Source organism: Eurypyga helias, unplaced genomic scaffold (assembly GCF_000690775.1).
Source record: "Eurypyga helias isolate BGI_N326 unplaced genomic scaffold, ASM69077v1 scaffold4218, whole genome shotgun sequence".
Lineage (NCBI taxonomy): Eukaryota > Metazoa > Chordata > Aves > Eurypygiformes > Eurypygidae > Eurypyga > Eurypyga helias.
In genome coordinates this window covers 12,254-34,759 of record NW_010267406.1, presented here as the reverse complement: position 1 = coordinate 34,759, position 22,506 = coordinate 12,254, and the positions used below count along the sequence as shown (strand labels likewise).

The 22,506-nt window shown below is 36.4% G+C and overlaps 1 protein-coding gene across 1 annotated transcript; it reads left to right on the top strand.

Annotated features, from left to right (window-relative positions):
- The first annotated feature begins 311 nt into the window (after positions 1-311).
- CCDC18 (coiled-coil domain containing 18) lies at positions 312-21,586 on the top strand. The gene is made up of 24 exons (XM_010157398.1): positions 312-442; positions 620-758; positions 1,027-1,194; positions 2,157-2,266; positions 3,167-3,295; positions 4,604-4,700; positions 5,364-5,485; positions 7,149-7,458; positions 9,223-9,326; positions 9,435-9,592; positions 10,228-10,448; positions 10,961-11,071; positions 12,222-12,353; positions 13,133-13,267; positions 13,845-13,922; positions 15,373-15,486; positions 16,795-16,962; positions 17,411-17,553; positions 17,995-18,158; positions 18,962-19,057; positions 19,121-19,175; positions 19,757-19,856; positions 20,944-21,060; positions 21,476-21,586. The coding sequence occupies exons 1-24, from the start codon at positions 312-314 to the stop codon at positions 21,584-21,586; spliced, it is 3,213 nt and encodes a 1,070-aa protein (XP_010155700.1).
- The last annotated feature ends 920 nt before the right edge of the window (positions 21,587-22,506 follow it).

Below are 22,506 nucleotides of genomic sequence, written 5' to 3'. Positions count from 1 at the left end.
GATATATATCAGGTTTTCCCAGTTTTCATAAATGGCGATCTGTGAAGCTTTGCGTGCTTCGTGAATACATACATCTCTCTTTTTCTCAAAAAAGACCGTTTGCACAGAGTAATTTTTATCTCGTGATTGTGGGAAGAGGTAGTGTGCGAAATGCATGTTTACGTTTTGAAAGTCAGAATTTACTTTTTTTATTTCTTTTTTTCTTTTTGTACTTACTTCAATTTCTTTAAAAGTATCTTTGTAAATAATGTTCATGTACCTTTAACGATGTTTTAATATTCAATATTATTTTAGCCTCTTATCTGGTATCAATGGAGTATAGCATGCGGACTAGCTCTCAAAGTGCTGCTGCTGAAGACCCGCTTGCAAATTTACAGTCACTACAGGATCAGCTGACAAGAACTGAAAAAAAACTACAAACCGTAGAGGAAGAACTTTGCAGGTATGAGTGTGTTTGGGAATGAGAACAGCCTATTTCGTGTGGTGTAAATCTGTCTTATTCAGTGTAATGGTTTATTGCAAGTAGCTCCTTTTGTGCCTTTATATTGAATGTTCTCTATGAGTGATTAAAAAATTTTAAACAAAAAATGGCATATCAACTTTTTACTCTTCATCCTAGCACTAGTACAAGTGAACATTATGGTGACTGCTTCGATGAGGCTGTAGACTTTACTCTGGAGGACCTTGTTCTGCCTATTTCCAACTGTATGAAGAATGCTGGTAAAACGTATTGCCAGAATTTTCAAACAAAACCTGAAGTAAATATTACACTTCATTACTTACTTGTTTTACTTTTGTTTTCTCTTCTTATGTTTATGAATCCATTTTTTGCTTTTAGGGGTTGGAGTTGATGCACTCTAGCACTGGGCCATCATATTACAGAGCACTCTTAAACACAGTATGATTTAATAAATTTGTTCTGTAGAGTTTTCGTTGATGTGTATATTGCTTACATATGCATATATAAGTGTGTTTATATATGTGTATATCTATACACACATATATATAAACTTGTGTTATATTTAGGCTTATTCAGTATCCACAACTTCGAATACAACTGTGGAAGAAAATGTTTATCTTAAGGAGAAGCTGGATGCCCTTCGTGAGCAAAATGCGTATTTGGCTTCTCAGAACCACTACCTAAAGCACAGAGTGGAAACAATGAACTTCGAATTGACACAGTCAAAAAGAAGAGTATGTATCTTTCTTGTACTCATCATAAAGAAAAACAAACCCCAAACTCAGTAAGACATGACTTTTGAGTCTGTAATTCCAAACAGAACATGCTCTTTTTATGTCTTGATCTATCTAAATTTAATATTTAAACTTTAAAGCTTAATATTCTAGTTTGGTTTTTTTTTTTTCCCATAATGTTCAACATTAGTATTGGAACAGAATAGTTTGGGATCTATTTCTCCATGAGCAAAACAACTATATTATGAATTTTATTCATGTTTCAAAGTTTAATCTAAGGCCAGCAAGTCACAGAATAAGGAATACATCATGTAAGAAGAATTCAGTGATGTATTTAGTACTGTACTTTCATGTGTCTACGCTACGTTAATCTTCATCTGAATAATAATGGCACAGCAGTCTGTTGTTGAGGAAGTGGAAAATGCTGACCTTTTCAGGTTGGATTGATATTACTATTTTGAAAAAGTGAAGGTGAGTTAGAAGGAAATGTCTAATAAATCATTACTGATTTAATATACACCTGTATGTACAGGCTTTTGCAGGGCAACAGTATGCATGTATTTGGTTTATATGTAACATTAATAAAACATAGCTGTGCCTAATGCTTTTTGTTTGAGAAATGTTATCTCCAAGATGGTACAAATAAATAGATTGAAAATAAGGTTTGACTGTCATGGGAAGAACAGATGGCAGTATATAAACTGGTGGGGAAAAACAGGAAACAGGATCTACATTTAAAGAAATCACTCTGCTAGACAGCATATCACACTGGAATGATGCTAGGAAACTGTAAGGATGTTAAATGAGCAGAAAACTAGAGGTCAATTTGTGTAGATGAACAAGCATCTTCTGTAGCAAGGTGAAGAGCGCCGTGTCATTCAGTAAGCAGATTGTTCTTATGGGTCTAACCTGAAGGTATATGTGCTAGTGTTAATGAAAACCTAAATGTGCTTGTATTCCAGATTTCTTATCTTGAATTGACTTTAGATACACATTCAGTCAGCATTCCGAAGTTAAAAGAACAGATTGTAAACCTGGAAGCAGAAGTTTCAGCTCAGGATAAAATTCTGAGGTAATGGGTGTACTTCTAGATCAATATTTTACTGTGGTCTGCTTGCTAGTCCAAGCTCTTTTTCAGGATAATTGCTGGTACTGTGTGCATTGTGTAATTGGGGACTCGAAACTTTCATTTCGGAGACGTGTGTAGGAGGAGAGAAGGGTTTTATTTTGTATTTCTCTCATATATGGGGAATATACTTTAGGAAATAGAAAAGAAACAGTAAAGGCTAGTAAAAGGAAACAGTTTATAATAGATGCTAAACGTGAATATGCCCTTGTAACTTACTTGAGTGATTGTATGTTACATGACTGGATGTCTTCAGCAGTAAACAAGCATACGTATTTTCAAACGTGACTTTGCAGCATATAGTGTAGAGGGTCCTTTCTTCATTAATATATTAATCAAGGCAAACGGCCAAATAAAACTAATGTAAACAGTGTCCAGAGGCTGTTAGGAGGACATACTTTATCTTTGTCTCATACTATATAATATTCAGTTAGTATCTCAATAGTCTGTGTTCACAAAACAAGTAAGAATACTTATATTTATGTATTATTTATTTATTTTCTTTACTATATTAGGTAATTAACTTCTGTTTTAGCAATGTTTCCCACGTGGGTATCCTAACCTATTGCCAGGAAAATGGCGATTTCTGTGTTCAGATCTCGTGACACAAACTCTGAGTCCTTGGCAGTCATGACACCTGATGCCTATTGATGAGGTTCGAGACCGGTCCAGGCTGCAAACATACTGCTGGGGAGTCTGAAGACAGTGGTTGTTCCAAAACGACTTTTGAGAGTTGCAGCGTGTTTGACTAGCACTCCCAAACGTCTTGTACGGAAAAGAACAGCAAAAATGTACTTTCTTTACAGAAAATTCCTGTTTTTTAATTTTGCTTTGTTTATTTGCTAGAGATGCAGAAGATAAACTAGATCAAAGCCAGAAAACAGGAATGGAAAGAGAAAGCATGTTGCAAAGATATAAAAAGGACTATAAAAATCTGAAAATGGAGTTAATTGAACAATGCAAGCAAAGAAAGAGGTAGCTAAGTCCTTTTAATAAACTGAATACAGAATAATAGTGCATAAGTGTTTATTTCCATTGGCAGGTGTTTTCTTTGTGGAATGAAATTATTTCTCTGCTTTATGAATGTTATTTTTTTTAAAAATGGGGAAAATCTATGTGAAGATACTTATTATTTAAATAGGCGCTTTTTAAATCTTGAAGTTTGCTAGGAGTTGCAGGCTAATATCATACAGTAGTAACCAGTTTATCGCGTGGTTTTTCCCCCTACAGAATAGATGTACTGCAGTGGAGAGCTGAAATGTGCCCAGAATATGTTTTTCCTTAATTGTTTGTGACTTTGTCTTGCAATAACCTACAGCATATGCTCAGTATTCATCAGTAGGTTGGTGTGGGGAAAGTGATAGAAGCACAACTGAACTGACAGAACATTTTTATGTTATCCTTAATCTTACCTATCTATATAAACAGTAATTGCAACCAGTTACTATTCTTTCGTCAGAAAATGCAAGTGCTTTAGACTAACACTGTTTTGATTGTTACTCTGAAATCCCTTTATCTGAATACTTTTGCTGTCTGCAAATGGGGAGTGGTCCTCAGACTGAAAAACACCAATCTCAGTGTGGGGTCTACTTACATGAGGCGCTTGCCCCCTCCTCACAGTTCCCTTAGTGGAAGAGAAACAAATACTGAGCAGCGGTAGTTCTTGTGTGTCTGTGTTGTGTGTCCTGAACAAACTGCATACCTGAGCTCTCCCAAGGTTACTGTTCCAACTTCTTCCCTAGTGAGTAATGATAGGGGAAAGTGGGAAAGGGGCAGAAGCACGAGTAATAGAGCGCAAGAGTAGTCAGTCTGGGTTGCTGCTTTGAACAGTTGCTCACTTGATACCATCCAAGTCTCAGCTTCCTTTACTATTATTGATGCCCTCTCTCCAGTACCCCCAAAGAGTTTATCCTTTGATCAGTTCCTGCCAGTCTCACCATAATTCCATCATCAGAGCTCCCTTCAATATCAAAATCTTTTCCAGTTCCCCTTGAGCAGTTTGAATTTTAAGCAGCACTGCTATCCTCTGCTTCCTTATCATACATGCTATCCCAGTCCCTAAAGCAGGCTTTTGCTGGTGGACAGGAGGATGATTTGATTCCTCTTCAAAAAGTTTAGATCAAAAGTGTTTATTTTTACATTCTTATCTAGGGTTTGGAAAATTGAAAGAAGAAAGGAAGCTACCTGGAGCAGTTAATTTAGTAGCTGTTTTTAATAACTGGAGGAGATAAGTTACGTAACTACGGAAATTTGCATTTTTAAAATTGGTGTGCTTCTTTACAGAGCAGAACAGCAAAGAAATGCAGCTTTGTTGAATGCGGAAGAGCTGACAAGGGCTTTCAAAAAGTATAAAGAGAAAATAACTGAAAAGTTAGAAAAGGTGAGATTGTTTTTCTTTGCTTTTAGTAGCCACACTATTAGTATTTTGCTTCTCCCACTAAGCTGGGCAGCAAACAGTAACAAGTTCACCAGTGGAACAATTGTTTCTGCTTGCTCGTGGCAAAGTCTGGACAGTCTGCATCTTTAAGGTATTAATACTGCTGCTGTTTCTTATGTCTCCTGCTTGCCAGCTGGGAATTTTACCTTTTAAGTATATGATTCTTTTAGAAGAACTCTTCTGACTCAGTCTGTATAATCTGTCCCATGAAACATGAACTGGAGAAGAGCTAAGATCAAAATGAATTTGTCTCCCAGAGTTCCAGCAGCCAAAACTTTCAATACTTCCTGCCCTGTGGGAGGAGAAAATAGTCTTGAGACAGTTAGCTCTCAGAGAATTTTTATTTGATCAGATTTCTTTCCTTGTGAAAGCACATTGCTCACTTTTGTGAGAAAGAGAGGGACAAAGAAGTTTTCCTTTTTTCTGTCATTTGGGGGTAAAATAGTAATATTCTTTTGGTTTAATGTTTTAGGGCATATTTGTGGTTGGCAATCTACAGGCTTACCATAAAGAAGAAAAGAAACATTATAGTGTTTATAGTGTTCTTTTTTAAAAAGCCTGTTGTTTAGATTATTGTTATATAGTAACAAAAAATTGCTTTTTAAGGTTAAAGCTGAAGAAGTAGTCTTGGGAAAACGTTTAATCAATTTTGAAAAAGAAAAAGAGAAGCTGAATGAAAAGTGTGTCAGCTACAGAAAGGATCTAGATATCCTAGAAGAGCAATTAAGGTAATGCAAAGGGTTTTAAAAGTTTCTGTACAGTTACTGGGGAAGAATTTGCATTGTTACAACTGCAGTGTGAACGTGCTGATCAATTAGTGTAGTTCAAACCAAATCAGGACCAGCATCAGTGAACGCTTAGGATCCTGAATGCAACAGACAAACCATAACGCTAAACAGGTAAAAAATGTTAGCACACACTTACAAATTTCTAAATGCTTTTCTATAACTAATCCTTAAAAGTTCTGATCCCACACACTGCAACATATTCACAGTAACAAGCAACACCCCACCAAGCCTTCTGTGAGCTGTCATGGTTTAACCCCAGTCAGTAGCTAAGCACCACACAGCTGCTTGCTCACCTTCCCTCCCCCCTAGTGGATTGGGGGAGAGAATTGGAGGAAAAAGCTAAAAAAACCCTCATGGGTAGAGATAAGAACACTTTTTAATAATTGAAATAAAATAGTGATAGTAATAATACTGATAAAAATATATAATGAAAAGGAAAAGAAAAAAGAGAAAACTCAGGGTGGAGGGAAGAACAAGTGATACAACCGCTCACCACTTGCCAACCAACTGCCCAGTCAGTCTCCGAGCACTGATCATCCCCCCTGGCCAACTCCCCCAGCGTATATACTGAGCATGACGTTTTATGGTGTGAAATATCCCTTTGATCAGTTTGGGTCAACTGTCCTGGCTGTGTCTCCTCAGCTGCTTGTAGAGGAGAAGCTGGGAGGACAGGGGCAGTATGAGAAACTGAAAAAAGTCCTTGGCTTAATGTAAACGCTGCTTGGCAACAAGTAAAACAGTGTTACCAACGTTTTCGGCAGAAATCTAATGCGTGGCCTCATACTAGCTACTATGAAGAAAAAAGGGTTTGTGAGCACCCTGGCCCTAGTTTGAGCCTGGATAATAGCTGGATTCTGCTGATGGGAGTCTTTCCTCTAGATGCCCTCTTCTCATGCTGACTTGCACTCCTGATGAGTTTGGCACTCGTTAGGACCTTTGCCAAGCTAATTCAGTTTGCTAAATCAACAGGTGTTAAAGTGCATAATTTATGATGGGCTGAAAGTACAATTGGCTCACGGTACAGTCAGATATGAGAGGAGAGAAGAAGTAGGACCTATCCCTTGCATAATTTATGATGGGCTGAAAGTACAATTGGCTCACGGTACAGTCAGATATGAGAGGAGAGAAGAATTCTTTCTTCCCTTCTATCCCTTTCTTGTTAGTAGCAGAGTGCTAGACTAGCTCGGTCTTAGTATGTTATGTTCATCCACTGTCATTTTAAATATAGCTATAAAATTATTTTATCCTGTTCTTAAATTTCCTTGACTTCAGCACAGCTGAAGTCACCTTGATCTATTTCCTTCTAGATTCCTACTATTTTCCTGATAGTGCTTAAAAGTTTATTAAGTCGTTTAAGAAGGAGAAATGGCTTATTTTAACCTTTTTTTTGGTGATAGCAGTTTGCATCTTGGTCTTTAGGAACAGTGAAAGCTTAGTAAAGCAGTGAAAACCTTTGTCCTTTGTATAGAGCTAATCCTAGGTCTTGAGAGGGAGGAAACTAGTAAAGCAGTATAGTTATGGTGTGTTCTTCTAGTACTTTTAATAACCAAAATCCTAGTCTACTTGTGTGTTATACCTTTTAAATGGATATACTTTTTTAAAGGCAACTAAAGGAAGAGAATCTTAGTACAAAAGAGAAAATTAAGACTCTGGAAGCCAAGAACACTGAAATGGTATCAATGCTGACTCGGTCTGATCAGAAGATCATTGAACTTGAGAGTGAACTTAGTGAAAAAGAAATGGTAATCAAAGAGAAAAATGCTCTAATAAGTGAAAATGCAGAGCTGAGAGCACTTACAGCACAACAACACAATCGCTTAAAATTGTGCCATCAAGAAATCGAAGATTCAAGGAAAGAGCTCAACATACTAGAAACCATTATTTCCCAGTTGTCTCTAAGTACATCCGGAGAGGTACAGTGACTGATACATCCTTGCAAGTTGTATTGTGTGTCTTAAACGATTCTGACATGGCATGGAAATCCTGTGATGTTCTTGAGAAATAACGTGAGAAAAATAGCTTTGATTTTCAAGATGTATGGGTGAAATGTGTTCTTAAAGTATTTAACTTTTGTCTTCTCGCACAAGAGCTAAGAAGAGGTGCTTTGGAATTGATTGATTAATTTAAAATTACACTTGCCATTCCTCTGTTCTGTGTACTGATTCTTCAGATGTAGGTGTATTCCCTAAAGCATGACCATGTCCTGTTATGAGATGCTGAGGTGGTGCTCTGTGGACCGTATGACACTTGGATATGGCAGACAGCGTTGGGTCAAACAGAGTCTCTGTCAACCTCAGGGATAGAAAAATTATAGCAGGAGAGATGTTTGTAGGAACTTTCTTGTGCCGGGAAAGAGAAGGCATGCCTTCCCTGACTGCGGGTGAACTTTTGTTTTACCAGGGTGAACGTGGGCTGCTTAGCCTGAAGCTTGTACTGCTGAAGTTTATCACTAGGCTGTGTTTAGGAGAGTCGTGTAAAACCTTCAAAGTTGTGAACTGACTGGGGTTACTGGAGGAACTGTTTGGGAAGTCAGGAAGGGCTAGCAAGACATATGAGGTCAGGAGTGCAGATTGCATGATAGATCTTTATTTTTGAAGTATAAATGTGAGTAGCTGTAATGAAAACAAAACTAAAAGTATGCTTTCTGTATGATTCTGGAATTGACAAAGTGACTTTCTGAAGAGCATGTAGTAATTTTGTATAAAAATTATGTTTTGGGCTGTTGTGACCATAGATATATATTTGGAAAAGCCTCAAAAATTGTTTTATGGCCATTTTTTTGGAAAATACATTTACATTACACTGGGACTGGTACGGTTAGGGGACACACAGGGATCAAGTGCACCCTCAGGAAGTTTGCAGATGACACCAAGCTGAGTGTTGCCAGAGGAATGGGATGCCATCCAGAGGGACCTGGACAAGCTTGAGAAGTGGGGCTATGTGATCCTCATGGGGTTTAACAAGGCCAAATGAATAGTCCTGCACCTGGGTCAGGGCAGTCCCTGGTACCACTATGGGATGGTGGATGAAGGGGTTGAGGTCACCCCTGCTGAGAAGGACTAGTGGGTGAAAAGCTGGACATTAGCTGTCAGTGTGTGCTCACAGCCCACAAACCCAACCGCATCCTGGGCTGTGGCTGGTGAAGTGTGGCCAGCAGGTTGAGGGAAATCAATCTTCCCTTCCGCTCCACTCTGGTGAGACCCCACCTGGAGTATTGCGTCCGGCTCTGGGGACCACAGCATAACAAGGATATTGATGAGTTGGAGTGGGTCCAGTGGAGACCATGAAGATACTCAGGGGGCTGGAGTACCTCTGCTATGATGAAAGGAAGCATGATGTGAGAAGTTCAAAATGTGGAATTAGTGGTAGTATCTCATTTATTTAATTTACACAGCAATAACGTTCATGCTTCAGTACCTGTGCAGAAATATCTAAAGGATTGGCCTCTGTTTCAGGGGGCCTTAACACCTATAATTCCTGCTAATGTGAGACAAACCTGTAGTGCTCTGCAAGCACTTACTCAGGAGAACAATTTTAAAGGTCAAGTTATCCAAACTTCTAACATCCTAGCTTATGTGTCTTAACATTTATATGCTAGTATAACACATCAATTAGTCATGCTGTGGAGCAATAAAAAATCAATTTTGCATTAATCTTGGTTTTCCCTTAACTTTTAGTATAAATGGCATCACTTCAAAGACCAGCTCTCCAGTTCCTCAACGAAAGCAGCGCTCTCTGAATCTTGTTGTGAATCAAATGTACCTTTGATTGCAGATCTAAGGTATAACTTTCTGGTTACTGAATTATGGCATTATAGGCAGATAATGAGGTGGTATTAGAACTAGCTTGTAGAAAGAACGTTAAATAATTGTCTCTTCCTTTATAATAGCGTTAAACTGGCAGCGAAAGAAGCAGAAATTCAAAAGCCTTGTACAAACTTAACTGTCTGCAATGGAGCTGAGCATCTTTCTAATGATAGCGAAGGACAAGATAGTATGTTATATGGCCTGGAAAGAGAGCCTGTGAAATTGATGAGAAGTCAAGGAGGTAAGCCTACTGAAATAGTTGTGCAGTTCTGTCTGATTAATCCACAGAACAGAATTTTTTTGGTGGTCTTTTGGTTGGTTTTTATAGTGATTTTTAACTGTGCCTCTGTGAGCTAACAGATACGATTGGTTGAACAGGGAGCATTTTGTCACCTTGGAATTCTGGGAGTTGTCACGTTTTCCAGGCACAATATTCTTCCTTTGGCTAGTTAAATTATCTGTTCAGCAATGTCCAAGCTTTGATTTGTGTTGAAATAGAACCATGTATTTTTCTTCATGCTGGTTAGGCTAAGGTCTCCATATTTTCTTTGAATCTTTTCTTGTATACTGCTGTTGCCTAATTTCTGTGATTACTCTTAGGACTGCTCCATGAAATTACTTCAGGGCACCTCTATAACGATGGTGTCTTCAGGGTTTTTTGGTTGGTTGGGTTTTTTGATGTATGTTTATTTTCAAGAGTTAGAGCTTTCAGTTACATTACAGGGGAAACAATGAAGAGTCTTGTGCCTGAACACTATGTATGTTAGTTCAATATGTTGTCATTAAATCATACTCTTTCTCTGGTTTGTATGATTATTTGCTTGAGTGCTGGTTTGTATGCTCTTTTATAAATTTGTTTTGTGTGTGTACTTTGAGAGAGAAGAAAGTGTCAGCAGTTGGAATTTATCAGCAATCAATTTCAAAAGGAGAGGGGAAGATTCCAGGAAGAGATAGAAAAGTTACGCACTAAACTGACAAAAGCGGATGACGAGAATTCTTCTTTGAAGACCAGCATGGCTCAGAGGGCCAGTCAGTTTCAAATCATACAGGAAGACCTATTGAAGAAGGCTTCAAAAACTAGAAGCTTAGAGAGAGAAGTAAGTTTTTAATAGCTCTGAAAAAAAATGTCACTTCTTGTTTAGTTCAGTAATCAAAGATAGTTAAGTCAATAGTTACAGAAAAAACTGCAATTGCCACATTAACTTTCAAATCTGGCTTATTTAAGAAAAATTCAGCTAGCTCTTCTCTGGTTCAGTAAGTTAAAATGCTAATGTTTACATTCTTACGTTTAGGTGTTTATAGAATTGCAGCATAATGGGATTTGCAGTATTTCCTAATAATGGCCTTAGATGTTATAAATCTGTAATAGCTAATTAACTCATATGGAACTGATAATTATAATGATTTGGATAATTTGAGAAATTGTCCTGAATTCTTCTCTGTAAGTAAAAAAAGTTTAATAGATTATATAAAATTAAACAAACAAACAAAGAATTCATTAAAAACACTAGGAAACAGTAGCTATAAAATGGTATTAGTGGTAAGAAAGTATATACAAATACTTTCATAAACCTGTCTTCATGCTGGTTTGTGCCTTATTTAATTTCAGATAACAAAGAAATCTTCTCAACTTTCTGCACTTGAGAAACATTTGGAAGAAAAGACTATTGCTTATTCTGCTGCTGCAGCAAGATGTACTGAGTTGGAACAGGAACTCATGGTAAAAAGTTCTCAGTGAGAACTGCATTTATGTTAAAAGACATAAATGGAGATTGAAGTTTAAGTTCAAACAGTATTATTCCATGTATTCATATGAATAGACTTTCAGATCTGCAAAACAATCTGTGCAGGTTTTAGACAGTACAGGTTTTAGAAACTGAACAATGTTGCATCAGATAACGTCCCCTTTTTCCTGTTTTTGAACATGGTAACTTATTAATGGACACATTAGTTACTTTTTCCTTGTGATGATATTTGCAATGAAAATCTGGTCCTATTGAAATCAATTGTAGCGTTGCTATTTGTTTCAGTGAGATCAGAATTTTATCCTCATTAGGAAAAAGTCAATATTTTCCATCCTTTGAGCTCTCTAAATCACTCTTTAATCCTCACTTAGTAAAATTACTTTCCCCCTCCCACTAGAAGAAAACTACTCCAGAAATGGCATAAACATGATAGGTTTGGTATATGGGATGAATAGGTTAGAATGTACTGTGGTGGCACTACTTCTTTTTCTGAAGTTCTCAAGTAGTTTTCCAAATGAATTTATTAGGGTAAGAGGTAACAGAGGTGGATTCCAAAAGTTAAATGGGACATTGGACAAATGACTTCTGTTTTTTTGTTGTTGTTTTTCTTAAACTGTGTATTTTTAAGAAATACGTGTAGACCTGTGAATAAAATGTCTTCTAAACAATAATAGGTGTAGAAGGTGTTCTAAGACATGGAGCACTGTGAATTCTAGACTGGGTATTGTCATATGAATGTTTTTAGTTTTGGGAAGGGGTTTAAGGTTGCTAGAAACTATTTATGTCATCCCTTTCAAATGGAAACCTGTATGTTAAAGATTTCGTCTGTCCATGTGAACAGAGAATTTCTTTTTATGTCAGAAGCTCCTTGCTCCAGTTGCTGTAATCTCTGGCAGTAGTCCACCCTGGCAGACACCTTGTCTCTGTGTAGGGGCTGCATTAGGTGGCATTCTACACCTGTATTGTAGGCATGACATCCTTTGAGATGAAACATGCTGTATTTAACTTCAGTATTTTCTGTGTTGTTTTTTATGAAATCTAGGAATTTGGTCATCAAATAAACCACTATTTAATATCACAGCTAAATGTTTTTATTAAGTCCTTTTTGTTGTGACTGTGTCCCAGGGGAAAAACAGACGCATTCATGAGTTGGAAACAACTATCGGGGATGAACACGAGCAAATAATTTCTGCTTTTGAAAAAGAAAAGTTGGTTCACCTTCAGCAGCACAAAGAGATGGAGAAACAGATTGAACTGGTGAGACCTTCCTTGTGTACTAGAATGTATGAGTGATATACTTGGTAACCTTTTTCCTATGTTAGTTTCTTTCTCTTTTTAGTAATTCTGGTGTGGATGTCCAGTTAAAAACTTATAATAACTCCTCGCTACAGTTCCTGGTATTTAGTTTATTTTCCATCTAACACTACACAATCTCATGATTTCCCTCTCCGGTGCTCATGTTCTTTTTTCTGCTCAACTGAAGAGAAATAGGGATTTAGGAAGAATGCTGCTGTTCATTGCTCCAAAGACCTAGCACAAAAAAAAAGAAACAGCATAACTTCTTTTTTGCCTTTTGGGGTTAAACCATGACAACTTCTAACAATATTCTCTTGGAGGCTGAACCTTTGCCAGCTTATGTACCTTGGCATTTTTGCATTTAGGGAGAACTGTCAGTAGGGATTTTCAGTCTTTAGAGAAGAATTCTGTTGCTTCATATAATTAGAGACATAACTGTGGCTATTTCTGGTGGTTCAAGAAGCTTGTCATCTTTTAGTAAAGAATGTGTGCATGTCTTACTGTCTTGGCTGGTGACAGACAATTACACTCTGCCTGCCCTCATTCTCTTGATTCTCCTGTGTATGTAAAATATTAAGGGTTTGGGATTTCTTCTTGTTTTTAAAAATGTGCAATACTGCTGATGTATTTACTTGTCATTCTTGAAGTGATGGGTGAATAGAACTGAATGACACATTTAGATGCACAAATTCTCTGACAAAATGTATTTTAATAAGTAACCATCAATCACTTACGGACAGCTTCAGGCACAGCTAGAGAAGAAACACCAACAAATCATTGAACAAGAGACAGCAATATCAGTGCTACAGCAAGATGTTATACATAAACAGCATCACATTAAATCATTGGATAGACTGCTGAAGGAAAGCAGAGAGGTAAGGTTTGCTCTTGACTTTCTCTCCATGCAGATCAAAAAAGTGACTGATAATAATGAAAAGCATATCCATGAACACGTGGAAAAAAATTGAGAAAATTGAAGATACTTATGTTCTTGCTTCTTGGTTCTTGTTTGAGTAGTTGACTGAATCTAGTAGTCTTCAGCTACAACTACTATAAACTGTACAGAGTTTAATGACCTTTTGTTATTTTATCTCAGTGTTCTGTTTATGCCTCTGCTTTGCCTCTTGGGCTTTTTGCTCTAATCAAAGGAAAGAAATCTGGCTAAAGAACAATTGCATCTTTTGCACTAGTTGGAAAACCAAGAATGTTCTATTATAGCAATGTTTTATTCCTTTGGATAAACTTCCTTCTGTTGCTGCAGAATATGAAAGGACGCTCATCAGGAACCAAATTCACCTCAAAGTATGAGGTATACAAATACAGTACACAAGCAACTGTGTTTTAAATACACTGATCTGGTTTTAGATCTGTTGTTGGTATGAGTTTTTGTTAGTTAAATTACTGTTACTATATTCACATTTTAATCTCTTGAATAAAAATGTGTGCAAACAGGAAATGGAAAATCAAAATGTTAGGAAAGATCAAGGATTGAAGATGCTGAAAAGTCAGTTAACAGAAGAAACAATCAAAGTTAGTAAGTTCTTTGTAATTTTCAATTAATGTTTTTACAGGTTGCAGTAATACTGTGTTTAGTTTTATCCTCTACTGAAAAACTGTAAGGCTGCTTTATAGGAATTTCTCTCACCTAAATATTGCAAAAGTCATTAACCTGAAGTCTGTAAGGTTTTTTTTTGTTTTGTTTCAATTAAAAGTTGTATGATGAAACCTGCAGTAAGAGATTATTCAATGCATAATTGCTTTATGAAATTACCATGGTTTCAAATAAGGCAGATATGTGCTTGTTGTACTCTTAAAGTAGAAAGTTGTCTAACAAAGATTATATAGGTTTTTGCTCTAGATACAACACATATTTTAGACATATGTGGTGACATACTATTGGTCATGTTTTTAGCCATCTATAACTCTTGCTAGTGTTTGCTTGTTGAATATTTTCCATGCAGCGCTTCCACCAGTATTTTAATAAACCAGAACCATGTGGTGGTTTAGCAGAATCGGGTTTTAAACAGTAATCCATCTTCAGGACATCACTAGGAAAACAAAGCGAGGACATAACTGTCAGCATGCTCTTTCTGAACTTGTGTTGGACCAGTTTTCTACCTGAGTGGCTTTGTAGTATTTGGGATGTTTTCCAGAGATGTAAAATTAAGAGTTCTCTTCAGAAAGCTCTTGCATTAATTAGGAGGAGAGGTATAAAATCCAGTATGGTTTGGAAAATTGGTAGGGTAGCATTAAAAGCGTTGGCCAATATGCAGCTAAATTCAGTACAATTCTCATTGATGAGAAGAGTCATTTAGCATTGAAGCCAAACAGAAGTTTAATTACTCTGGCTTAAGGTTTGTTTATTATAATTTTAATGTGTTTGAGGTTATAAGATATTTGTTAGAGATTACTCAAATACAAATTAATAGAAGAAGGGTAAAATAGATGAACAGTGGTGACATTGCTGAAACCTTCTCCTCTCCCTTTTGGTAGAACTCAGGCACTGTCTCTCAGTGCAGAAAGGGAAAAAAATGCTGTTTAGTAGCTTTCTGAGAGGATTTGTGTTAAGAACCAAATGTCGTTTTTGACAAAGACTTGTCACAACTCACATGATTATTCCAAATTTCTTTAAACAATTCTATGTCTAATAAAATGTGGTAGATTGATCATTTGGTATTGGGTAGATGTTTGCTTTTAAATTCCAGTTACTGACAAATATTGGAGTGTCTTCTCATAACTGATAGTCTCATCTGTTTTAAACAGTCTGAAGTGTTGTAATTTAGTTTCACAAACAATTTTAATTTCTGAACACTATTTCAGTTTTAAAGTTTATCACAATCTTCCGTACCTGCTGTAATACTTTTTAGGTAAAAATGTAGCTTTTCAGACACTTTACACAAAGATATTTTTTGACACTTTTTTAGACTAGTTGATAAAAACTATGCCATACAATTTGAAATAATCTATTACATTCAACTAGGTGAGACAACTTGAGTCAGCACTAGACATACGTAAGGAAGAAGTTACCCTGTGTTTGAGTCAGTTACAAGAAAAGGATATATTTGAAAACCAGCTCAAAAAAAAGTCTGAAGAGGTAACAGCTTGTTTTAACATCTCTTCTGTATTGCAGAGAATACATGTTATGAATGATTTGATCTAAAAGTTTGTCTGAAAAAAGAGACAAAATATTTGAATGGTTCACAGGAACTGTGAATAGGAAGTAAGCTGGGAAATGTCTATAGGTTTTGTGAGAGGAAAGGGGAAAATCATAACTAAAAAAACTAGATAAGCTTAAAGAAAAGCAGTACCAAGGTAAATGAATTGTTGAAAGAAGTAACAAAATCAGTATTGAGTGAAAGAAAGCATTATCTTGGAAAAAAAGAGAGAACGCTGTTGCAATATAAACTTAGATGCACAGAATTGATTTCTGTTTCAAGTATCTTAATGGGGAACAAGTCCTGGGTATAAGAAATTTTTTCCTTCAGGATTCTGAGTTTTTATAATACTTTCCAGCACTACATGGAAGGAAGAAAGAATTAAGTTTAAATATTATTAATATGAATTTTTATTTGTGAGGATGACTGACTACGTGGACTAATAATCATGATAGGCTGTTCACGTCAGTGCTTCCCTACCTGCTTGAAGAGAGGCTTTTGTCAACTGGAAATAGCCAGACCCTTTGTGGAGTAACTGGATGGAAATCTCTGGTCTGTGTTGCGATATTGACTGCTGCTTTCTGAGCCCTAAATCTTTGGTTCTTATGCTGCATATGAAGAGACTGGATGCTGTGTGGAACTCAAGGGAAGCAAATGAGGTTTTACAATTGTGACCAATGTTTTCTTAAGTGACAGTCACTACTTCCACTTGGGGTTGAATGGTTAGTGTTTGTGTTTTGTTTTGTTGGGGTTGCTTTTTTTCCCCTTCCCCCGAAGATTTGTAGCATTCATCACTGAGAAATCACATGTTGAATGGTCTGATAAGTCAGGCACTCGAATTCCTGTTTCTTCTCAGAATTACTATTGTCATAGAGGCAGGAAGAAGTAAAGGAGAGGACTGAGAATAAGATCTCAAGAGTAAAGCAGGGAGTTTCTGAGAAATAAAGAGTGTCAGAAAGAAAAGTTTTGCAGTAGTTCAGTTATGAAAAATCTCATGTTAAATGTTTTTTCAATATTGACCAGTTTAGGCATATTTAGAAAGCAAGATATCAAGTAATAATTTACTTCTTTCCTCACTTTATAAAGCACAACTTGGTGATGGATTATGAGATATGTACTGTTGAAACTGCAATGCAACTAAATTCGGGGCCATTTGTGTGGTTCTGTGCTTGTTAAGAATGAAGAGAATAGCTGATGCCAGTGCAAATAAAAATGTTCTGTTGTAATGGGATATAAATGTGTTTCAGGTTCATTATTTAAAGAAAGAAATAAAACTAAAAGATCAGAATATTCAGGACACAAGTGAACAAAATATTCTCCTGCAGCAAACTTTGCATCATCAGCAGCAAATGTTACAGCAAGAAACTATTAGAAATGGGGAGCTGGAAGATAATCAAATTAAACTTGAAAACCAGGTACAGTGTGACAAGAAGTGTCTACACAAAGACAGATAATTAAGTGGGTTTATGTGGCTTTTGTAATACCTTTATAATCTGAATTTTTCTTTGATAACTGAGTTGATAATTATTTTACATACATCTAAACCAGAGTTTAGTGGTTTGTTTTGTCTTAAACCAGGTTCTGTGCTATCAGAAACTAGCTAGTGTTAGAGTGGCTAAGTACGTAGAAAATCAAACCCTGGAGTACAATTTAGGAGTGGTGTATTGAAATTCACCCAAGTTTAAATTGTTGCAGTCACTAGAAACTCTTTCAAATGTGACTGCAAAGTTCTAGTCTTAAATTGTATAAAATTGTAGACTATAAGGAAATATGTTGTGTTGCTGTGTGAGTTGCAAGACAAGGATGTATTTTTCTTTATGTAATTTAAAAGTAATAACACTTTTAAAATACTATTTTACATAGGTATCCAGTTTGGAACAAGAGCTTCAGAAGCAGAAAGCATATGCAGAGGATGAGTTGAGAAAGGTAAAGGAGGAACTTTGCCTAGCTGCTCAGGAAGCAGATTTAAACAGACAGAAGGTGGATGAACTTAATAGTACAATCAGGTAGGTTTAGAATAACTGAGAGGTATATTCTGCAAATAGACACATCAGTAAGAGAGATTGCTGTCTGAAATGGTATTCAGCTGTTTAGTCTCTGTATGAGCATAGACTGGAAATCAGAAGGGCAGTTTCTCAGTAGCAGAGGCAAGAGTTTATAGAACAGTCTTCCAATGGAATTAATGCATGTCCTGTCAACCTTTTTAGTATTAAGATGGCACTTCATAATGAAATTCAATTCATAGATATATCGTTACTCGTAAATCTGAATGGATACTAGGAGAGCTTGGGAGTCTTAAAGAATATGACTTTGTGACAAAAGCCTGCTGATTGTGACTTTAATTCCTATTTTATTCACAAATGCTTGTTGTCTTGGAGCGAGTAAGGGCATACATATGTTGCTTTTATTACTACAAGGTTGGTTTTGTTCTGGTTGCTTCTCTACAGACAAATTAAATTGGAATTGAATCAGTGCAAGAATGAACTTCTTGGTATGGAAAAAGAAGTAGTGCAGTTAAAACGAGATGGTGAAGACAAAGCAATGCACATAAATCAGTTGGATATTACTTTGGAAGAAGCACGATCAGAGCTCAATGAAAAGACAAATGAAGGTAAATTTGCTTTTTTGTTACTTTGGGCTTCCTTTCCTCATGCTACTTCTCTGTATGTATTAGATTAGACATTTTTCCTTTTCCCCCTGTTTTGTAATCACGTACACGAGTCAAAACATAATAATTTTTTTCTAATGTGTTGGTAAAGAAACCTCACCAACCTAACACCGTCCCCTCCCCCAATCCCTGAAAAGCATAAACTTTTTTTAACGTACCTTTGCAAATTCTCACTTTTGTGGGCTGTACCTTTACCCCAGGTGAAATAAGTAGTTTTCTCTGTAATTTGGTAATGCAGATTCTTAATGTTGTAATCAAAAAAGACACTTAGATTTAAAAAAGGCATATGCTATTCACAAATATTCAGCTCTTTAAAACAACCAGCAAACCCTACAAGAGAGTTTATGGAAATAACCAACTTACCCAACCCTTCCTCTTCCATTTAATTTAATTTTACCATTATTTTAAACTGCAGGCTTACCAGTGATTCTGCTTGCGTTTTTCATGGCACGACATATTCAACTAGCTGTCTCTGTACTTTCTGCTTGGCCAAAGGTTTTTAGATACATCTTCAAATTTCAAGTCAATTATAGATTATGAGCTGAATAAATCCAGCAAAGACTTAAGTGCTGTGAAAAGGTGGTTGCATGACCTCAGAAGTCATTGTTTTTTCTAGAGTTCCTAAAAATAGTGATACTTAAAATTGATTCTGACCATGAGTGCCAGTAGTCAGCAGTGTTGCATAAAGACCATGGCTTACTGGTGTTAAAACATTTTGTATTTTGTTTTGTGTGTGTGTAAAATAGTGAATGATTTACAAGATAAGCTGCTTCAAAGTGAGACTTGCCACAGGGAAGCCTTACAGAAAATAGTAGAACTAGAATCTGCATTACAGAATGCCCATGGAGAAATAAAAATCACTTTAACACAGCTTCACGAATTGCAAGATGCATTACAGAATGCACAGTCCTCCCTGGAGAAGAAGCATGTTGCTATCATGGATCTAACAGCTGAGCTCAGGTAAACTGACATCTTTTCCCTTTTGAAAACATAGTTGTGTTTAGTTTTTCCTCAGGACTAGCAAGTAGTTTGGATGGTCTTTTTTTCTATCAGCTTAGCAGCTCTCTGTAATTTTTAGGTGGTTTGTGGCTGTAAGATAACTTGATACAGTTGTTCCTCAGATCAATTTATAAAAGTGGTGCTGAATTTTTTTAAAATTCTGTTTTTAAGTCTGCTAAAATTATTTTCTGAATCCCAAATTTGTGAAATAATTGTAAGAGGAATTACCTTTTTTTATAGTGAAACTGTCCGGTTTATGTTCTGACCATAAACTAACAATATACTTTTCTGTACTATTCTTTTTTTAAGAACATGTTGTCCTGATAACCAATTAACTTGAATAATGAAGTTACTGGGAAATTTCCACCTGGAATACAGTTAACAGAATTATTCCATTTGGGTTTGTTTCTTTGTAATCGATTAGTTGATTCATGTCTTAGAGTAATTTGGCTTTAAGCAATAGATCTCATGATTTTCAAGCTGGATACTTGAAGTTAAGCAGTTGAGTGTGCATTATGCAGTTAAACATATGAGAATTTCAGGTATTGCAAGGGAGAAATTGAAGACAAAAAACAAGAACTCCTTGACATGGACCAAGCATTGAAAGAAAGGAATTGGGAACTAAAACAAAGAGCAGCTCAGGTCAGATTAATTTAAATATATATTAAATATATGTTAATGACAATTATTCCTGTTATGTAGTAGATAAATCTGGCAGGCTTTTTGTAAGTTAATCCCCTTCACATATTATTCCAAACTGTGATGTTAATATAGCCACAGTGTCAATCTCAAAACAGCTGTATGTTATTGAAGTGTTATGATATCAAGAAAATTGGGTTGCGCTCCCCTAAAGGACCACAGACTTGGGTTTTGATAGAACAGAAGCCTTGTGCAAACCTGTCCCATAATTATTCCTTGGTTATAGGACAACTGCCATCTGGATGTTTGAGAAAACAAGGGAAAGATCGGCACTGCAGTGTGCTTGGAGATAATAGATTCCTTGTTTGCACTGGAGCATATTTGGTTAGCACTAAAGCAGCCTCTAAATATGAAACAGTATCATTGTTGTGAATACATTTCTGTAGTTCATGTGAAATATTTTCAGTCTTTTGGTCTAGCTTCAGGATTTGATACCCATCATGGAAAAACTAATCTTCTGTCACTTATAATTAGCCTTCCAATAGCTACTTCCTGCAGGAGTTACCAGCCTGTGTATGTAAGAATATTTGAGGTTTAGGGAGAAGGGAGGGGTGGGGATTTAAAAAATAAACAAACAAACCAACCTCCCAAAACAAAACTGTTGGAGGAAGTGACACCGTAAGGAGGCCAGACCTTTCAGTGTAGTCTTGCTGCAGTGCCCTGTGAGCTGCAAAGGTTGCGACCTAAAGCAATAGGTTGGGTTTTTGGTTTTTTTTTTTCTTTGGCAAAATTTGGCATTTTCTAACAAGATGGATTAGTATAATAAGTTACTCATTGCTTTCTGTTTGAAATGAAAACTAGGCCTATATTCTGTGTATTGGAGGGCTTTTTCCCAATATTCCCCTTTTCTCTTTGTGTTTGGCCCCTTTTGTTTAAACAAGATAGTTAGGGTGCATTTTTATTTGCTTAAGAGAATATTCTTGAGACTACAAAGGATTAGTGTCATGCGTTTTGCTATCATATTTTATAGTATTACTTAATCTGTGTACTAGTTCAAAATTAATTATTTTCCTTCTTTTTTTACCTCTAGATTACACAATTGGATATGACCATCACTGAACATAGGGGACAAATGGAACAAAAAATAATTCGATTAGAGTGCAACTTAGAGAAGTCAGAGTTGAAAATTAAGGAATGCAATAAACAGGTAATTTTAGGTAATTTTTTAAACCCAGTCTCCAGCTAATTCTATGGGAAAGTCTGGTCCTGTGACACATTAGCCAACCAGGTTTAATCTAGAAGAGTAAAACAAGTTCTTTACTGTAGGAAGAGAGGAAGGGAGTACCTTAACATACCAGCAAAAATATTTTTGTCAATTAAAACTAAAAATTTTGCAGGGATATACCAGTATAAAACTGAAAATGTGGTTTTTTTTTTTTTTTTTACTTGATATAACTCTGAAACCACTTTTAACAAAGGAAAATGTTGAATAAGAAATATTTACGTAGTCCATTGTTGGAGGTAATACTGATGGTATTTGTGAGTGACTGCGTGTGGGTTTTCTTAAATTGCTACGATTTCAGTGAAATATCTGTTCAGATTTAATTGCCTTTTCTGTTCAGATTGAGAGTTTAGAGAAGAAACTCCAGCATTCTAAAAATGAGCTTCGTGAAAAAGAGTTTGAATTGCTCCAGAGAGATCAAGAAATAAATCAGTTGAAGAAAAAAACCTGAAAGAAGCCATCAAAGCCTAGAAGCTCTTGAAAAGGTAAAATGTTCCTTGGATACACAACAAATATAAATTTTTAATGCCATTCCCATAATTGCCTAGAAGGATCAATACAGTGTCTCTTCTCCCCAGGTAATTGTATTTTCTGTCCTGGTGTTTCCTGAATCTTAATTCATTGAAGTTAAGCCAGTTTAATGATTTTAAAATTACAAATTTAATGGTACGCTCTTAATTGTCTGCTTTGTGAAGAAATTTGAATATTGATTATCTTTCATAACCTGATGTTCTGGCTGTGGACATGGTAGTCTTTGAAATGAAACGACGTTGTATGATGAGAGCTTCTATGACCCATATTATGAAAATAACTGCATCTAAAGAGCGCCGAGATCCAGCATGCTTATAGAAGTGAGAAGAGCATTGTTTTGCACAGTGAACGGGAGCATACAGCTAGAGAAGGTAGCTCATTTTACTTCGTGAGTGCTACAGGGCTTTGGTTTGGGGCATGAATCCGTCACTCCAAGTACAAATGCATTCTGAGATAACCAGGGTTTCTGCAGAAAATAAGTTCGTTAAGAGACGCTGGCCAGCTACAGGCAAACACCAACACTGAAATAGCTCCTGCCATTTTGATTATCCTGCATTTGTGTGGTGTTCTTTCCCTGGAGAATCTCCTGTGTAGTCACCAAAGGCATTTGATCTGCACTCCAGATAAGGGGGGCTTTGCTATGTGGCAGCTGAACATGGAGGTTGTTTCACTGCAGAGGAAGGCAATGTCAGCTCTCCCATCTTGATCTCTGTTCAACGTTATTCTGGCAGTCGAGAACAAGACAGTGCCTGCTGCTGTCCTTCACACACATCATTAACATATTTCCAACTTTTCCTAAGACTCTGGGGATGGTTCTGAAGGAAGGGATTTCCCTGTACA